The sequence below is a fragment of the Jaculus jaculus genome, chromosome 8 (genome assembly GCF_020740685.1).
Source record: "Jaculus jaculus isolate mJacJac1 chromosome 8, mJacJac1.mat.Y.cur, whole genome shotgun sequence".
Taxonomy (NCBI): domain Eukaryota; kingdom Metazoa; phylum Chordata; class Mammalia; order Rodentia; family Dipodidae; genus Jaculus; species Jaculus jaculus.
This window is the reverse complement of record NC_059109.1, coordinates 77,843,083-77,861,997: the sequence shown is the minus strand read 5'-3', so window position 1 is coordinate 77,861,997 and position 18,915 is coordinate 77,843,083. Positions and strand designations below refer to the sequence as shown.

Here is an 18,915-nt window from a genome sequence, read left to right as displayed (position 1 = left end):
ACAGTACCTGTATGCCATGGACACTGACTCACTCTCCAATCACACAAGGGAATATCTGCTTCCCTAGTGATGATGTTGACACTTTCCTTCATTGCACCCCTTCCTGCTGTGTGTGTAAAGTCACTTCTTTCCCACCTTGCAAGCTGAAGATCTGAGCCCACTGATCAAACTTCACACATTTCTGAAACTTCCAGTGTGTAAGCTGCCAATCTATTAGTAGAGGCAATTGTTAATCAAGAGTGGATACACATAAGTACAAAATGCAGCTCTTTCAGAAGTTCTACAAGAATGGTGCATTCTCTACCAAGAATGCTCTACAAGCTCACTTGGTAGAGTACTTGCCTAGCATGCATGAAATCCTGGGTTTGATCCCAGGCTTGGTGGTAATTACACACTTGTAATGCTGGCACTTGAGAAGTAAAAGAAGGAGGGTCAGGAGTTCAAGGTCATTCTTGGCTACATAGAGAGTTCAAGGCTAACCTGGTAAAAACAAAAAGAAAGAAGGAAGGATTGCATTATATGGGGAAATGAGAGGGTCACATGACCCAGCATGGCTAACTAGGAATGCTTCTTTGAAGAGAGGAATTTGGAACTGGGGCCATAATGGGAATTCATCAGGCAAACAGCCCTCACTGAACCCTACAGATGTGGAAGAACAAGATACAGTTCAATTTCACCTATCATTATTTTAAATATTTTTTAGAGACAGAGAGGAAGAGGGAGGGAGGAAAAGAGAGAGAGGGAATGAATGGGCATGCTAGCCACTGCAAATGGACTCCAGATGCATGCACCACTCTGTGCATCTGGCTTACATGGGATCTGGAGAATTGAACCTGGTCCTTAGGTTTTGCAGGCAAGCACCTTCACTGCTAAGCCATCTCTCCATTCCTCACCTATCCTTTTTAAGATAAGAAAGCAATAGCTATGATAAACAACCTTATTTGAACATTACTATGAGCCAGACCCTTGCTAAGACATTTCTAAGTGTCATGTCATCAAACTTTCATATGCTGGCAACGTAGCGAGCAGACAGGATCTTGTGGGCCACTGGATAAGAGCCTCTGGCACTAGCCAGCTGGACATGAATTTCAGTTATGTCCCTTACACGAGAGATTTCTTGGGAACACATTTTCTCAGTTTCTTCGTCTATATGTGCAGATTCTTGTAGGGTATTTGTAAAGAGGTTGTTAAGTTAGTTCTTAATTCTGAAGGATGTACTACCCTACTAAGGACATAGCCATTTCTTGATAATTGTGGATCTTCCTTACAGAGGAGCTTCATGAGAAACACTCCAAAGGTTGGAGGGTAATTGTGAGCAGTGCCTCCTGGGTCTTGAGGTTACTGTCCTTGGTGAGGTTGGACCACAGAGTCTTACTGCCTCGGTGGCTTAGGGATTGGCTGTGAACTGGCTGATGTGGCCTTGGCTAAGATGACTCCATTTACTTCAGTGTTCTTTGTCCTCTATCAGGTGACCCTAGACTTGTTCTGTTGGAGGTTTCAATACCTAAAATGACTGTGTGAGCTCACAGTGTTTCTGGTGATATGGGCTTACCCTTGGTTTCCATTACCTCTGCAAGTGCTGCTGTTGCTGTTAAAGCAAACCCAAGGCCAGTACAGATTTAGCGATTCAGATCCTAGCTCCATTTCTCTCTCTCTATGTCTCTCTCTCTCTCTCTCTCTCTCTGTGTGTGTGTGTGTGTGTGTGTGTGTGTGTGTGTGTGTGTGTGTGTTCTGCGTATGTGCCATGGTAAACATATGGAAATTCAAGGACAACCTTGAGTGTTGTTCCTCTCCTTCTTCCCTGTTTGAAATAGGATCTCCCTTATTTTTTATTTTTATTTTTATTTTATTTTATTTTTTTGCTGTGAAGGTCAAACTAGCTGGCCCATGAGCTTTCTGGCTTCCCTACTTGCTGAAGGTGCACTGGGATCATAGACACATGTGCAACTGTGAGTTTGGCTTTATGTAGGCACTGAGGTTCTGAACTTCAGTTGTTGGACTTGGGCAAAAGTACTTTTAACCACTAAGGTATCTCCCAGCCACTACTCATGAAGAGAGAACTATAGAATCACACACAAAGACTGTGGGCACAGAATGAGGTCATCATGCAACTGCTACCGCAGGTACTGTCATTGTGTCTACATCTGTCCACACCTCTGCCTATTTATAGAAACTGAAGCATGCAGAATGTAACACGGGAGCCGGGCATGGTGGCACACACCTTTAATCTCAGCACTTGGGAGGCAGAGGTAGGAGGATTGCCATGAGTTCAAGGCCACCATGAGACTACACAGTGAATTCCAGGTCATCATGAGCTAGATTGAGACTCTATCTCAACCCCCCCACCAAAAAAAAAAACAAAGTGTAACAAAATACTCAGTAATCATAGCTGGTGAATGGATTCAAAGTGAATCTCTCCATGGCCAAACTGTATGCCATTAGCCACTGCCTGAGACCTCGGTCCCTCACAATTTCCTGGTCTCAAGTTCAGTCTCATGAATTGGAAGAACTTATAATGGAAGCACTTTCAGGAGGGAGAAGGCTGCTCCACTTTCATTTTGCAGGGACTAAACTTGACATTGATTCAGAAGCCAAGGTTCATTGTTAAACATGTTTTATGTTTTAAAAAAGAGTAGGTCAGGGCTGGAGAGATGGCTGACTGGTTAAGCCCTTGCCTAAGAAGCCTAAGGACCCCTGTTCAAGGCTCGATTCCCCAGGACCCACGTTAGCCAGATGCATAAGGGGTGCATGCATCTGGAGTTCGTTTGCAGTGGCTTGAAGCCCTGGTGCATCCATTCTCCCTCTCTCTCCCTCTCTCTCTCTCTCTCTCTCTCTCTCTCTCTCTCTCTCTCTCTCTCTCTCTCTCCTTCTGCCTCTTTCTCTCTCTGTCTGTCACTCTCAAATAAATAGAGAGAAAATAAAATAAATTTAAAATAAAAGAGTAGGTCAGGGCAAAAACTGTAGCTAGTAGAGTGCTTGCCTTACAAACATGAAGACCTGAGTTCAGTCCCCAGAACACACATAAAAATGCCGGACATGCAGTGCATACTGGTACTTCCAGTACTGGGGAGGTAGAGACACCAGGATTCCTGGGGCTTGCTACCAGCCGGTGTGGACTAATTGATGATCTCCAAGGCAGTGAGAGATGCTGTCTCAAAAATTAATGAAAAATACCTGAGAGGAACAGCACCTGAGGTTGCTCTCTGGACTGCATACATGTGTACCCATGTATCTGCACACACACATGTATACACATGAACATACACACACAAAAACGAGGAAAAAGACCCTGTCCTGAGAAGGAAGTGAAGTATGGTGAGAAAACTGGCAGCCCTTTTGCTGCTGAAGCACCTGGGGCCTTGCAGACCTGCTGTGTTTCATCTGCAAGGACCTGCCCCGTTTTCTGCCCCAAACACACATGTCTCTAAATCTCCCTGCTACAAATCTTAAGAGCTTTTATGGATGAAGCTAATAAAAAGCAGGAGATGTGGCAGTTAACCCATCAGGTTTTACAAACTATGACACATTGCAAAATAGTCAATGACACTTGCAAGGACTCTTCATAGAATAACGGTCAGTGGGGCTCTTGAGCGTTTGAAGTTGCAGAGATGAGTGGGTTAAACTGGAAGCTGTCATCAAACCTAGAGAGAGATGAAGGTGCCCTTGTTATTGGTGACCTCAGCCCTGGGCCTTTGGCTAGGAACAGGAAAGGGTGTTATTTCTTTGAAGAGACATCTTGACAGCCCAAGTTCATCTTGCTGTACAACCAAAAGCAACTTTGATCTACTTGCCAGTGCCCCTCTGGGCAGGAATTAAGGACGCTTCCAGAGGAGAGCTGAGGGAAGGTGTCCACATGCTCACAGAGTGCACACAGCAGTTGGAGGGAAGGGTAGAGAGATGGGGAAAGAGACAGGACCCCTGACTTCTCTCACTTATGAAACAGACTCATTTAGGTTCCCTCAGGTGTTGAAAGACCAGGACAAGGAAGTCGGCTTGCTTGGTTTTTTGCAGAGTTTTCTGGCATTCATCAGTGAGAACACATTTGTTCCATGGCATGTGTGCACAGGTTGGAGTATATCTTGAGTGTTAATCCTTGCCTTCCACCTTGTTAGAGGTGGGTTCTCTCTTTCACTGCTGCATGCACCACACTAGCGGGCCTGCAAGCTTCTGGGCTCGTTAGTCTGAGGTCTCTGCCTCCCTCCTTACTGTAAGTGTGCTAGCATTGCAGACACCTGCTACATCATCTGGCTTTAATTGGTCTTGAAGATCTGGACTCAGATACTCCTACTTGCACCACAAGCACTTTATCCACTAAGCCATCTCCCCAACCCTACATTTGTAACTGAGTTTAAGTCCTTGGGTCCTGAGTTTGTTATAAGTATCTCAACACTAGAAGTCAAGCCCGTGAGGATCTCAGAGAGGGCATGCCCCAACAGCTAACACCCTGCTAGTCTGCTGCTGCTGTTGTCAGGAATGGATGGAGGAGCACCTGAGGAGATGTGTCCCTTTTCCTGCCTTAGCATGACTAGCACCAGTAGACATGGACTTCACTGACTAATGATGCTGAACCTAAGGTCAAGTCCACCTGAGGGTCAGGCAGGCAACTGCCTTGAATGTCAGTGGCTGAGTATTAGACAACAGCTAGTATTCAGATACTCATCAGTGTCTCCCTTGTTGCTAGGTGCTAGCAAAGACTCACTGCATTCAGTTCTTGCTATGTTTGGAAGAAAGCTATATACCCAGAGATTTCTCAACTTTTAAAAATAGAGCAATCTTGTAAAATACTGTGGGCTGAACAAAACATATTTGTAGGCAGAGCTGAGCCTGTGAGTAAGCACTTAGCAATGCCTGATCTGAATAGATGAGAGGGCCTAATGCAAGCACTGAAGTACCAGCCCATGCAGCCATGGATGGGCTGAACCACCTTAAGTGGCCAGAGTTTCCTGTGCCTTTGGTAAAGGGCTCCTTCTAATGACAGGCAGTCTCTTACTATTGTTATCTTGACTAATAATGAGACTTTCCCCAGTTCTAAAGAAAGATGATCAACAGTAGTTCAGTGTCTTTGTTGTTGATTAAACTAAACTAAACTCTACCAAGTGGACAAAGGTACCTGAAGTATGTAGAGGCACTTACACGGTGGTGTGCTTACTCAGGGGCTGTGAACAATATGGAGAAAAGTATTTCTCTTGTTGCTGTTTTCCTGGCAGATAAACAGGAAAATTCTTAAGTGATAGATGAGGGTAATAAGAGAGACCTAGGATATCTTGCTCACATTCTATGTATCCACCTCTCTATCATTTTGTCATCTATGTGTCATTGTATCCACCCATCCATCCATACTTCTCTCCATTGTCTACCATTTTATTATCTGCTCACTGGTCAATTATATCTGTCATTCTATCAATTATTTGTCTATCATATTATCTATTTTTCTATTACCATTTATCTGTTATCTATCTATCAAACCCTGAGTTCATACTTATGTCTCCAGACCCATTATAATTCACCCCAGGTTCCATTTTAGCTTCCTACCTTTCTGTCCCTGTACCACTTCCTCAGCAGGGAGAATCCTGACCCACCCCCATCCACAACCATTTCTTACTGTTTAGTCCTTTGCCACACAGAGAATATTTTCAACTTCTAAGCCATTTTCTATCCAAATCAAATTTTCTCACTATAATGCAGAATTTATTTGTGATTCTTTTTGTCTTTAATTTTTAATTCATAGTAAAAATATATGTCCAACACTATTTAGACTAGCCCTTCCACACAGCCCCTTCAGTGTGGTATTCATATCCACATTGTAGTCAGTTTGGGGGTTTATTCATTTTATTGTTATGATTGTTAATAATGTATAAAATATTAACATGATTTCAAAATTCAGAGGTGTACAAAGAACTCTGGTCTCCCATCATTCTTTCTCCACATCCTCAGCTCTCTTCCTTTATGCCTTTCCCCCATAACTTGCTGATAACCAATCTCATAAACCTTGATTCATTTGTATGTGTATTTTACATGAATGAGCACACATATATAGTTCACTATCTTCCTATTTTCTTATGCAATGGAGATATATATATATGTGTATATACATGCAAATATATATATTACATGCATACATATTGTGTTTTCAACTCAGCAGAACACCATGAAAGTCTCTCTACACTGGTTTGCACAGATCTAGTGTCCTCTCTTTTGCAGTTCATAGAATCCTGGCATGCATCTGTACCGTAACTTATCATGTCACTATACAGTGAGCATGCTGGTGTCTTCGTTAACATGATATCATTGTAAGAACATTTCAAATTTAAAAGCAAGGATGTTGTGAGCGATCATGGGCATTTATATTGTTGAATTGCCTGAGCTGCTCTTCATGTTGGATGAATAGAAGTGGGATGCTGAGGAAAAGGAAAAGACCTCATCATGTCATTAGACATGGCCAACTTCTCTTCCAGAAGAGCCAGCCAGGTGTATGTACTGTGCCCACCCTCAGCAGTGACGACCATTTTCTTCTGCCTGTGGTCTTGCCACTGGTGTGCTGTGTACCTCACAAATAGATGAGAAATTGGATATGTGAATCCTTTCAATTTGTGGTCTTTCAGGAGCTATTTTAATATATATTTTAGTGAATCACTTGTTCTTGTTTTCCCATTTCTCCCTCAGTTTTGTTATTTCTCCCCCCTGGTATGGCCGGAGCTGCCTACATGAGGGACATCAGTCTTTTGCCTGTTATTTATAGGTTTAAAACATTTTCTCGCAGATTGCTACTATTCTTTTGATTTTTTTTTGGTATTTTTGTAATATGTTTTTTAATTATATGAACAAACTTATCATATTTAAATTCATTTAGATTTTTAGTCACAGGATACAGATCTCTACCATTTAATGACTTGGATTTTACTATTTAAATAAATCACCAGTCCACTTGAGGTTCAGTCATAGTCATACATATTTACATTTATCTTTTATCCAAGTGGCTATCCAGGAACATTCATTGAAGTCTTTATTTTCAGGGCCAGGGACATGGCTCCACAGGTAAAGTGCTTGCTGTGCAAGCATAAGGACCTGAGTTCAGATCCCTTGTACACACATAAATGCTGGGTGGGTGTGATAACAAGCCTATAATCCTAGAACTCAGGAAAAAGAGCCTGGGAGTCCTTGGGACAACCCGTTAGCAATATCTACAGAATTTTCAAACTCTGGGTTCAAAGGAGAAACGCTGTATCCCAATAAAATAAGGTAGAGAGTGATTGGGAAAGACATTCTAAGTCAGCATCTGGTTTCCACAGTCATGCACACACATATGCATTTTTACCTGCACACATGTACACACACACATAAAAATGCAGACACATGTGCATGTACACAATACATATATCAACATATACATAAACGCATGCCCATAAAAGTCTGTTTTCAGACTTCAAAATTTGAGATGCCACTATTGTCCCAAACTAAACCTTCATGTTCTGAAGTTTCTTAGTAGAGTACTGCTGTATTCTGAGGAAGGTCTGGTTTTTCTACTCATGTGCCAGTGGCTTTAAATGTAATTTCAACTAAGGTGAGTTATATCTCACAGGTGACTTGCCAACTCTGTGTTACCTTGGCCTGCATGAAATCACCATGATGCACTGACTTACTCTTCAGACCTCCAGTCATACATATTTAAACCTGGTATAACTAATTTTGGGCCTCTCAGAGAAACTGGATGATTGTGGAAGGGCTTTAACAGTTCTGGCCACATGGATGGACTTCAGTTTTAAGTTGCTTTCAGTCTCAGAGGAGCCGGCTAATGATCATCTTTCTTTGCTTTTTCTCTCTTTCAGTGATAGAAGGTCATGGGGTCACAGACAACATCCAGAGATTTTCTTCACTGCCTCCATACCTGCCGGTGAGCTTTCATATCCTCAGAGCAGAGACCTCATTCTTCTTAAAAGAAGCCAACCCGGACCCCCTGCGGAATGCCAGCCTACATTCCAAGGTGGAATCCTTCTTCACCCACAAGGCCAAGCAGCCCCCGCTATTGAATGCCAGCTATGGACCTTACTCTGCAGAAAAAGTTGTACCTCTGGACTTGGTGTTGAACCCAAACTTTTTAGGCCCGACCAATAGGTTTCCTTTTGATTGGAGGCTGAAGGCCTACATCCTCCAGAAGAAGGTCTACCTGAGCCAGCCCAAAGTGCAGGTTCTCTTCCACATCGTGGGCAGAGACTGGGATGAACATAGAGTAGCCGAGAGCTTGCCTTGCCTGCGGGTCTTTGCCTTCCGTGAGACTAGGGAGGCGCGGGGCAGCTGCCAGCTGGGTGGGACCCTGGGGCTATGCGTGGCTAAACTGGAGCTGCCACCCAGCTGGTTCAGTCTCCCATCATTGGCAAGTGGGCGGAGGAGGCTCGCAGAACAACCAGAGGGGAGTTCAGTAGAGCTCTACTACACTGTCCAGCCATGGGATGAACAAGGGGACTGTGCAGAGGGTGATATTAGGAAGGACAATGCCATTCGTCCAGGGAAGGATGGACAGGAGGACAGGACATCTCACCTACAGATGATTGGCAGAGTCACCCTTCACCGCACCCAGGACAGCATCCAGCTCAATGAGCTGCGGCTAGATAACGATGTGGTCATCTGGCTGCCCTCAAGGCCTGTCAAGCAAGGGGACATAGTCACTGCTTATGTCACTATCTCCAGCAACTCCACTGTGGACCTTTTCATCTTGAGGTAGGTACCTGGGCTGGCTCTGGAAAGTGTTGGCATATCTAGGGTAAAGCCAAATGCTAAGCATGAGAGTCACAGGAATTATCACTTCCTGAGGGACCTGACCTCTAATGTCGCAAGAATCATCACTTCCTGAGGGGCCTAACCCCTAAAGTTGCAGGAAACATCACTTCCTGAGGGCCCTGACCCCTAATGTCATAGGAATCATCATTGCCTGAGGGCCCTGACCCCTAAAGTCACAGGAATTCTCACTTCCTCAAGGACTTGACCACTAAGGAGGAATGAAACTTAGGCTTTGTAGATAAGTGCCTTGACCACTAAGCAATTTCTCCAGCCTCAAGGGCCATGTGTGTTGTTTGGAATGGAGGGAAAGTTAGAAGGGAGTTGTGCAGGAGCAATGCCCAACAGATTGGAAAGAGGCATATCTTTTCTTTGGCTTTGTTTGCATATCTGCCATGGAGGTTGTGTGAAGAAAGTAAACATTTGAAGGCCCTAAAAAAGGGCCTTGGGTCTATAATGGCTCCTTTGGGTGTGTTTGTGAAGAGCCTTGCACCATAACATGACAAGAGTGTGGTTCATTTGGTGGATACATGTTTTCCATCAGGATGCAGAGAAGGCTCCAGGGTGACCTGAAACTGCCTGAGCTTGAATCTCCAGAACCCACATACACAGCTGGGGACATCACCATGTGCTCCTGCAACCCCAGTTACACAAAGGGAAGCAGACACCAGGGAATCTCCTGGGCTTTTGAAAAACAGCAAGCTCCAATACCAGTAAGAGACTCCGGCTCAACATGAGAACTAGAGGTAGAAGAGAACAGAGCAGGGCATCTGATGTTCTGCTCCAACCACTACAAGGGTGTGCCCCTGCCACAGGAAAGTATATAAGCTGCTGCAAGGGCACATGCCCATGCATACACAACAGACACATACCACAGTACACATATATAAGCAAAAACATAAATGTTTCCAGTTGGTGGTTAGGTAGTTCATGCTTCTGGAAAGCTGAATGATATTTAAAGGACACACCTATGGAAAGCAGTCAGCAGAGATGTTCAATCTCATAGCAAGAAAACCCTTGAAATACCATCACACCTGCTAGCTCAGCATAGAGTCCCCAGCAAAATATTTATTGGGCTGAGCTGTCACTCTGAGGAATCTAGACCTGGTTCAGGAAGCATTCATGGGGCTGAGCTGTCACTGTGAGGAATCCACACCTGGTTCAGGAGTCATTCATGGGGCTTAGCTGTTATTGTGAGGAATCTAGACTTGGTTCAGGAGGCATTCATGGGGCTGAGCTGTCACTGTGAGGAATCTAGACCAGGTTCAGGAAGCATTCATGGCACTGAGCTGTCACTGTGAAGAATCCAGACCTGTTCAGGAAACATTCATGGGGCTGGGCTATCACTGTGAGGAATCCAGACCTGTTCAGGAAACATTCATGGGGCTGAGCTGTCACTGTGAGGAATCCAGACCTGGTTCAGGAAACATTCAGGAGGCTTGGCTGTCACTGTGAGGAATCCAGACCTGTTCATGAAGCATTCATGGGGCTGAGCTGTCAGTGTGAGGAATCCAGACCTGTTCAGGAAACATTCATGAGGCTGGGCTGTCACTATGAGGAATCCGGACTTGTTCACGAAACATTCGTGGGGCTGAGCTGTCACTGTGAGGAATCTAGACCTGGTACAGGAGCAGGTACTTTCTCTCGTAACTGGGAGAAAGCCACTCAAAGTAGATCTTTCTCACATGTGCACAGGTATTTCATAGTAATGAAAAATACTTGTTCAAAAATGTTTGTCTGAAAAATAAAGGTTATAAGCTGGGCAGATGGTTTAGTGGATAAAGTACTTTCCTTGCAAGCATAATGACCCAAGTTTGATCCCCAGAACCCACATGAAAATGCTGGTATTGTGGCACACACTTGTAATCCCAGCAGTGGAGAGGTGAAAACAGGAGGATTCCTTGGGCTCATTGGTAAATCTAGCCTAACTGGCGAGCTCCAGGCCAATAAGATGCGATGTCTTAAAGGAGGTCGATAGCATTCCTGAGGATGGTATCTGTGGTTATCCTCTGATCTCCACATACATGCACACCTATGTGCACACACACACGTGTACCTTTGCACACACTAACATGCATGCACACACATACAAATGCATTAAATTTTATTAAGAAGAAAAGAAAGTGGCTGGGGATATGGTTTATCCTTTAAGACTTAACAACCAGAGTTCAATTTCCCTGTACCCATGTAAAGCCAGATGCATAGTAGCACATGCATTTGGAGTTCATTGGCAGTGGCTGGAGGCCTTGGCATTCTCATTCTCTCTTCCCTATCTGTCTTATAAATAAATAAATAACTATTTTTAAAGGAAAAGAAAGATTATAGATAAAGATAATCAAATTAAGGTTTTATAAATTTTTTAAGAAAGATAGGTTATGAATTTTTGATTCTTTATAAAATAAACAGTCATATGCTAGATGAGTTGATTAAAAAATGTTTGCAAAACAGAATGTTATGCCATATTTTACTTTTGTTTAATTTTGGTAGTATGATTATAAAGATGATTATTTTTAAGTTTTGCCTTTCGTGTTACGTAAAGAATTCAAAAGTTTCAAAACATTCCTAAGGTATTCCTTAGTCCCTTAGATTCAAATAATTCTTTCCTGAAGTTTCTGTCTTGTCAAAATACTCTTTTTTGTGTGGTGCTAGGGAATGAATCCAGGGCCTCATGGATACTAACCTGGCACTCTACCACTGAGCTACATTCTAAGCCTTTATTTATCATTCTTAACTGGACTGACTTTGTAGATACTCATTTCCCACTTCTTTTGGGAACTAATGAAGTCTTTCAAAGATGCTGTGGCATCTGATGTTGCTTACAGGCTTCACAGTCCCTTCATACAGAAAATCCCCTCACAGTTGCACTCTCAACCAATGTAGGAACCACATAGGACATCCTTCACCAGTAGCATAAATGTGATGAGTGAAAGTATTGTTACCTTACAGATGTGAGGCCAGGATATCCAAGATTCAGATAAAGGGTCTGATTCATTTCCCACTGGCTCGGGGAGGAATCTGGGAGTTATGAGTTTAACTTCTGGCACTTTATTTTGCCTGTTGATTTAAGGTCATGTGTGAATAAATTAAACATATGTATTTTTGGCTTTAGGGACTAGGGACAGGACAAGGAATGATAGCTTGACTAAGAAATTATAACATGTCATGGTGCCATTATCCTCTCACTCACATGAGCTGGCCTTTCCTGTTCAAATGGTATAGTCTCTGTTGTCTATAGGAGTGAGTCTGAGACAAGACAGCTGGATCTAAAGCCCAAAAAGGTTGGGCTGCAAAATGATGCTTGCTCCCTACTGTCCATTCAACTAGAGTAGCATTGGTCTGGTTTGTCCATCCCAAAAGCCACATGTGGTGGTGAAGAACACTAGTCCTGCCAACAGCTGACCTTAATTCTAGCCCAACCCCTTCTATGTAGTCTGTGTGACTTTGGGCAAACTTCCTGTGCCTCTGCCTACCTCAAGTGCCTAATATTAAAAATACATCCAAGGCATGTGTGGTGGTACACACTTTTAATCCCAGCACTCAGGAGGCAGAGATAGGAGGATTGCCATGAGTTTGAGGCCACCCTGAGACTCCATAGTGAATTTCAGGTCAGTCTGGGCTAGAGTGAGACCCTACCTTGAAAAACCAAATGTATAAATAAATAAATAAATAAAAATACATCCAATTACATTAGTCACCTCTATAGATGTGTGAGGATTCCATGGACTAGTATTTATATGTGAGGTCTTATAATAGTGTCTGGCACATGAAATACTGAGTATTGCTAACATGGTGTTGTAAATGTCCATGAACATGTCACTAAGCATTGAGTTCTCCTTTAACAGTTAAAGATGATGTGCTTCTAGCTCCCATGTTGGCCTGCGAAGCTGTGTTACTTGCCATGTCACCATGGTTTTGTTAAAAAGGTATTGTTTGGGCTGGGGAGATGGCTCAGCAGGTAAATATGCCTGTGGAACTTGGTTCAATCCTTAGTGCCTACATGAAGCCAGATACAAAGTAGCACATTCACCTGTGCTTGCAGCACAGGGAGGCAAACCTAGGAGAATCTAGAAGACGCTCACAAGCAGCAGCGACAGAGCAACAAGGGAGGTACTGTCTCAAAAGAAAGTGGAAAGAGAGGAGAAACACCCCAGGTTGTCTCTGTCCTGTACACATGCATAGTGGCATGTATACACCCATGTACACACAAATAAATAATAATAAAATAAAATAATAAAGTAATTGTCTATCTATAAAGTAGGAGCTTTCAGAGTGATGACATTGATAGAAGACGTGGGACTCAATATTTTCTGTTGCTTTTGAATGTGATTAGAGGTCTCCTCCATCACATGAATGGTATTACTTCCTATGCTCAAATGTGGCAGCCACATTCCCTGCCTCCTGTCTTTCTAATCATAAATCAGTAAATTGGATCCATGTGGGAGGATCCCCTCCTTCTATTCCCTTACCTAGTCACATGTTTTGTTTTGATCTCCTGCACTACAAAGAGATTTTTCATCATGAACTCTAAGTTGGAAAGGCCTCAAACACATCAAAGTACTTATGCCTCTATTCAGAACCCAATGACAAAGAACAAACAGGTTGTCTAAAGACCTCTCTTGAAGGTACCTGCTCTTATTCTAAAGACAAACTCCGCTATTTAAAGGGGGACCATGGGCAATATGGATACTCTGTGGTGTTAGTATTTAGTATTGCCCAAATGATCCATTCTGGCAGTTTATCAAATGGAATTCTCTTTCTAAATTTCTTTATTCTTTCAACTCAACCTCTTACAAGGTTCTGTTTTACGATACACTCATAAGAAATTATAAAAAATAATATAGTGTTTTCTTGTGTACTTTCATCCATCTTCCTCTAATGAGAACACCTCAAGTATTCTACACGTCAACTTCAAGGCTTGGGAATTGATGTTACTAACTAATCTACATGTAATACTGTGTCAGAAGTTAAGTTTTAAGGTACATTATCTCATTTAGTTATATGTGACTGAGGACATTTGCAAAGAGGAAGAAGTTGGGTTGCAATATATAGTTCCTGTAGATACTGTCCAATTTACTTCAGGTGTCCACTAGGACCTGTGTACCTAGCACAGGGAATACAAAGGCCTTTCTTCCTGTGCAGGAGTGCCTTGCCAGACTCTGGATAGTGTGATATTTCTGTTTCAGCAATGGTATGTGCAAGCTTCCATCACACTCCACTGGCCATTTGCTCATTGAGAATACAGACTGAAAAGCAGCCACAGCAGATGACCACCATTACGACAGCCTGGAGACCACAGGACCTGCTTTCTGAATGTTGTACTTATTAGGAACTCAACAGGCATTTGAACACACTAGTTACCTTAAGCTAAGCAATGTCTTAAAGACCCTTCAAAATCTTTAAAACTATCTGGTCCAGAAGCTCCATCCTACATGAAGCCCACTTTCTGAGTGTCAAACCCTCTGGACTGACAGAAAGGCTCTGTGCTTCCTCGTGCTGGGAGCAGCCATGTGCATTGGATGCTAATCACTGTGCACCCACTGTGCACAATGTGATCCAGCTTAACTCTGCAGGGTCTTGGGTCTCCACTCCCTAGCATCTTGAGAAGAGCTACCAACATCTTGCTCTTTGGACCAAAGAAAGATTACAGTCTTCAAGCCTTCTTTTTTGGCCAGAAATTTAAGGCATTGCTCTATGCACTATTTTCATTATTTATATATTCACATGTACTTTCCTTTGATGAACAGAATGCCAAACATAACAAAACTTTGCTTTCACATTTTCACTATGGTTGTAATGTTTCTTTTCATTCAGTAAATCTTTGCTCCATAAATATTTATTGAGCCTGTTTCCGAGGCACTGTTCTGTAGCAGTGAAGCAAATTATAACACCTGAGTGGGGCTTTTGATCTACTGGGGTAAGATAACCATAACCCAAATAAGAAAGTAAATATGTTGTACTGTGATAAGTAAGTGAGAGAATAATGAACTATGAAGAGGAAAGACAAGTGCTGAGAATGCATTTTAAATAAAGCAGGCCTTGCAGAGGAAGTAGTATATAAATCAGGCATAGTCTTGGGGGAGTGACTTATGCAAAGGCTCTGAGACAGTTTGAAGTATTGCAGGAACAGAGAAGCCAATGTGACTGAAACAGAATGCAAGAAGGAAAACTCAGCCATTTGTAACCAAATAAATAAATAGGCTTTTTACTCCCAACTCCACAAAATGCTAAACCTCCAACTCAGCACAATCAATTAAATATTGAGGATCAAAAATTCTCAGAGATAAGGGGCTGGTAAGATGGCTTGGTGAGTAAAGCACTTGTTGCACAGGTGTGGAGACCTAAGTTTGGCTCTTCGGCACTCACTTAAAAAGCCAAGCATCATGGTGCACATCTGTAATCTCAGTGCTGGAGAGGAGACAGGAGGATCCCTAGTGCTTGCTGGCTAGCTAGTATAGGTGAATCAGTGAGCTCCATGTTCAAAGAGAGACTGTATTAAAGAATGAAGTGGAAAGTGATTGAAGAAGACATTCAATGTTAATCTTTGGCCTCCACATACGTGCACACCCACACACATGAACACACATATGCATACGCATGCATATTGTACACACAGACACATATGACCCCTCAGAGATAATGGAGAAAGAGGAGAAATAAGTTTTACCTGTTCCTTTGTATTCATGTGTTTCTGGATTTCTCAAACTCTGTCAATTAGCATAACAGAGTGGCCCTTGAAAGATGGCCCAACTGAACAGAAGCCAACACTCTACAGAAGGAAACTAGTAACCTTTATGTCCTTTCAGGGTCATTCTTCTGGGTCTTCTGATGGGCCTCAAGAAGCAGAAGATGGGGCTGGAGAGATGGCTTAGCGGTTAAACACTTGCCTGTGAAGCCTAAGGACCCCGGTCCGAGGCTCGATTCCCCAGGACCCACATTAGCCAGATGCACAAGGGGACGCATGTGTCTGGAATTCATTTGCAATGGCTGGAGGCCCTGGTGCACCCACTCTTCCCCCCCCCCCCGCCTCTTTCACTTTTGATCTCTCTCATATAAATAAATAAACAAAAAAATTTTAATAAAAAAAAAGAAGCGGCAGATGGTTTGCTGTGTGCTCTGCGGTGTGAGCTTGTGTGGCAGGGTTAATAATGGAGCCTTTGGAACATCTATCCCAAGAGGTGAGTCTTTTGTACAACAAAATGTAGTGATTTGTGCAGATAGTCCTCCTGGAGAGCTAAGGCCATTCCATGCCCAGTACCCAGGGCCCCATAGCCTTGCTTTGCAGAGAGGTAGGACCACTGAACAGGAAAACAGTGCTAGCACCTGAGTTGAGGGTAGTGGGGAGATGATGTGGGTGCAGCTGACGGAGGGGATCTGCCCTGGTCTGACTGGTAGGTAAGGCACAGCCTCTGTAATAAGGACAACTATGACATAATCCCAGCATATTCTAATAAATAAGTGAAAAAGATCCCAGCCAGCCATGATGTGATGTGTTCTCAGCATGTCCAAACCCATAACTAAAAGGGATGAATGAGGGAAGAAATCTTTCAGGGACAAATGCTGCTGTGACTTCCAATGCAAGAATACTGTGAGAAGGCTGGAGAGATTGCTTAGTGGTTAAGGTACTTGCCTGTGAAACCTGAGGACCCATGTTCAACTCTCCAGATCCCACATAAGCCAGATGCACAAGGTGATATGAGTTCGCAAGAATACTGAGAGAGCTTCATTTTCCCAAGGAGGGTAAGGATTTGTGTGTGGAATTACTTCTATAGTCAACTGCTTGACAAGGGAATCCAGATAGAGTTCAAAGCCTGGCTTCCATTTGTTCTATCAGGGTTTCATAAGGACAAACTTAGTTAGTAGCTAGCACAAGGTAAAGGGCAGAGTCACAGGTTCTCATCAGTGGGTGAGAGGTAGTATAGTGACACAATGACATGAAGATATGTAGAGGCATTATTTACTATAGCCAAGACACAGATATAAAAACCACCTTTTGCCAGCTGAACTAACAAGCATCCATCCAGTGGAAGAGTATCCAGCCCTAAAAAGGAATTAAACTAGGATACTGGCTACAATGTGGATGAGCCTCAAAAATTTAAGCCTGAGAGAAGGCAGACAAAAACAATACTGTGGCATGGCATCCCCTTTGCATGAAATGTTTAGAATAGGCAGGCCTGTAGGTGAGCAATTGTCAGGACACAGGGAGATGACAAGAGGGGGGTGAGTGTAAAAGCTATAGGTTCCTTTGGGTGTTGATGAAATCCTGAATTACATAATGGTGATGATTGCAAAGGTTTTGAATATAATTAAGAATTACAGCCCCCATCCTCCCTGCAGGGCCCAACCTCTAGAAACAGTATTGCTAACGTGTGCAAGAGCTATAGACACTGGGAACACCAGGGCTATATTTCTGAGGAGAACATTCACTGGACTACATAGCAACTGGTGACAAGGAAACCCAGCAACCAGATTACCAGATTGTGGCTTCCCTGCAACTGCTGTAACAAATGACTCCATATTTGATGGCTTAAAGTAATAAAACTTCTTTCCCTCACTGCTCTGGATGCCGAAGGCTAAAATTAAGGTACTATGGGGGCCAATGTCACTCCAAAGTCTCTAGAGATGAACCCGTCCCATCTCTTTCAGCTTCTGGTGGTAGCTGGCTGCATAGTCTTTGTTCCTCAGTCCGTGACTTTGTTGCCCACTCTAGCATTTGCTGTGTCTTCATTTGACTTCTTGCTCCTGCTTTGTTTGTGTGCCTCAGACACCCTTGCCTTTCTCCTTAAAGCACATCAGTCACTGGGTCAGGCCCTCTGAAATCCAGAAGGGTCTTTGAGGCTCCTAACAACTTATGAAGACCCTAGCTCCAAATGGCTATCATTGTGAGTCTGTGTGGAAGACAAAGATGCTCTTGAACCCACTGCAAGGAAGGTCTGATGGGCTTCAGACCTTCTACATGGTCATTCTTCAGCTCTTTGGAGTTAGGCCATGCTCTGTTGTGCACACTAGCCATGGAGGGGAAGCACATTTTAAATGAATGTAAGTCTGAGTCTTAGCTACATGCACGAAAAATCCTTCCCTGCCCGACTCTCATATCCACTCTAATTGCTGAGCACAGCCTGGGTGTATACTGTTATAATTTAATTTCACAGAGTCAAGTTTTTCTTCTGATCTCCTTTATGTCTGAGGATTTGAAACACCCTCAAAGGCATTTTCCAGATACCTGGCTTGCCCTGGGTAATTTCTTGGTTCTTTATTTCAAACTGGGCATAAATCTGTGGGGTCAGGGAAGGACTTGTCTGTTTCCAGACTCCTCATTAGTAAAGGAGACCCTAAAACACAATCAAGTTTGCATTGACTGCAAATTTGGAGTGAATTCAAAAAATTCTAGAAACTCGTTTTCCCACACTCTGTCTGGCATTCACTTCCCCCACTGAATGCCTCCAAAGGCGGGGTTTGTTTTCATCTTCCTCAGCTTGTCATTTTAAATACATTCTTCTGGAGGAGAGAAAAGGAACAATTTTCTTTCTGCTTGGAAAGAAGTGAAATAATAATGTGTCCTGCTTCAGCCCCTGCCCCCTTTCCAAGCTCCCCCAAAACACATCTGGGTTGCCAGGCAGCCTAGCATTGGTGCAGCATTTGAGAATGATTTTACTGTTGTGGGAAACATTTGAACATAAAATTGACTCTAGCTCTCGAACAGAAAAGAACCAGAGCCTTCTGACCCAAAGCCTCCCTACTTTGTTCTATATTCTTTAACCCACATAAAAGTTATCTTGGCTCTTTGAGTTCCCCAATTCACAGATTTTTCAGTTGTATACAATTTAACTCATGAATAAGTAGACCTGGGACACATTGTCTCTTTCTTTCTGGCCATTTTCACAGAGGAAGGATGGCTTAAGGACCAAGTTAAGATGGAGAAGGTATTTGTTTACTTTGTCTCTTCATTGTGGCATTGCTTTTTGAAATTGACTTGCTATATAAACCTAGGTTGGCCTTAAATTTTCAATGTGGCATGGACTGTCCTCCTGCCTCAGCCTCTGAAATGCTGGGATTAAAAGTGCACACCACCATTCCAGCTCAAAGTTCTCAGTATTTTTAAGTATCAATGCACTGCTTCACTATAGTCCTAGAACTTAATGATGG

At 43.1% G+C, this 18,915-nt stretch overlaps 1 protein-coding gene across 1 annotated transcript in view; it reads left to right on the top strand.

Annotated features, from left to right (window-relative positions):
- The window catches only part of Tmem132c (transmembrane protein 132C), a 319,106-nt gene that overhangs the window by 82,036 nt on the left and 218,155 nt on the right, over positions 1–18,915 (top strand). Inside the window, exon 2 of the mRNA XM_045156869.1 lies at positions 7,827–8,715. Within this exon, the coding sequence (XP_045012804.1) occupies positions 7,827–8,715 (889 nt within the window). The remainder of the gene's footprint in view (positions 1–7,826; positions 8,716–18,915) is intronic.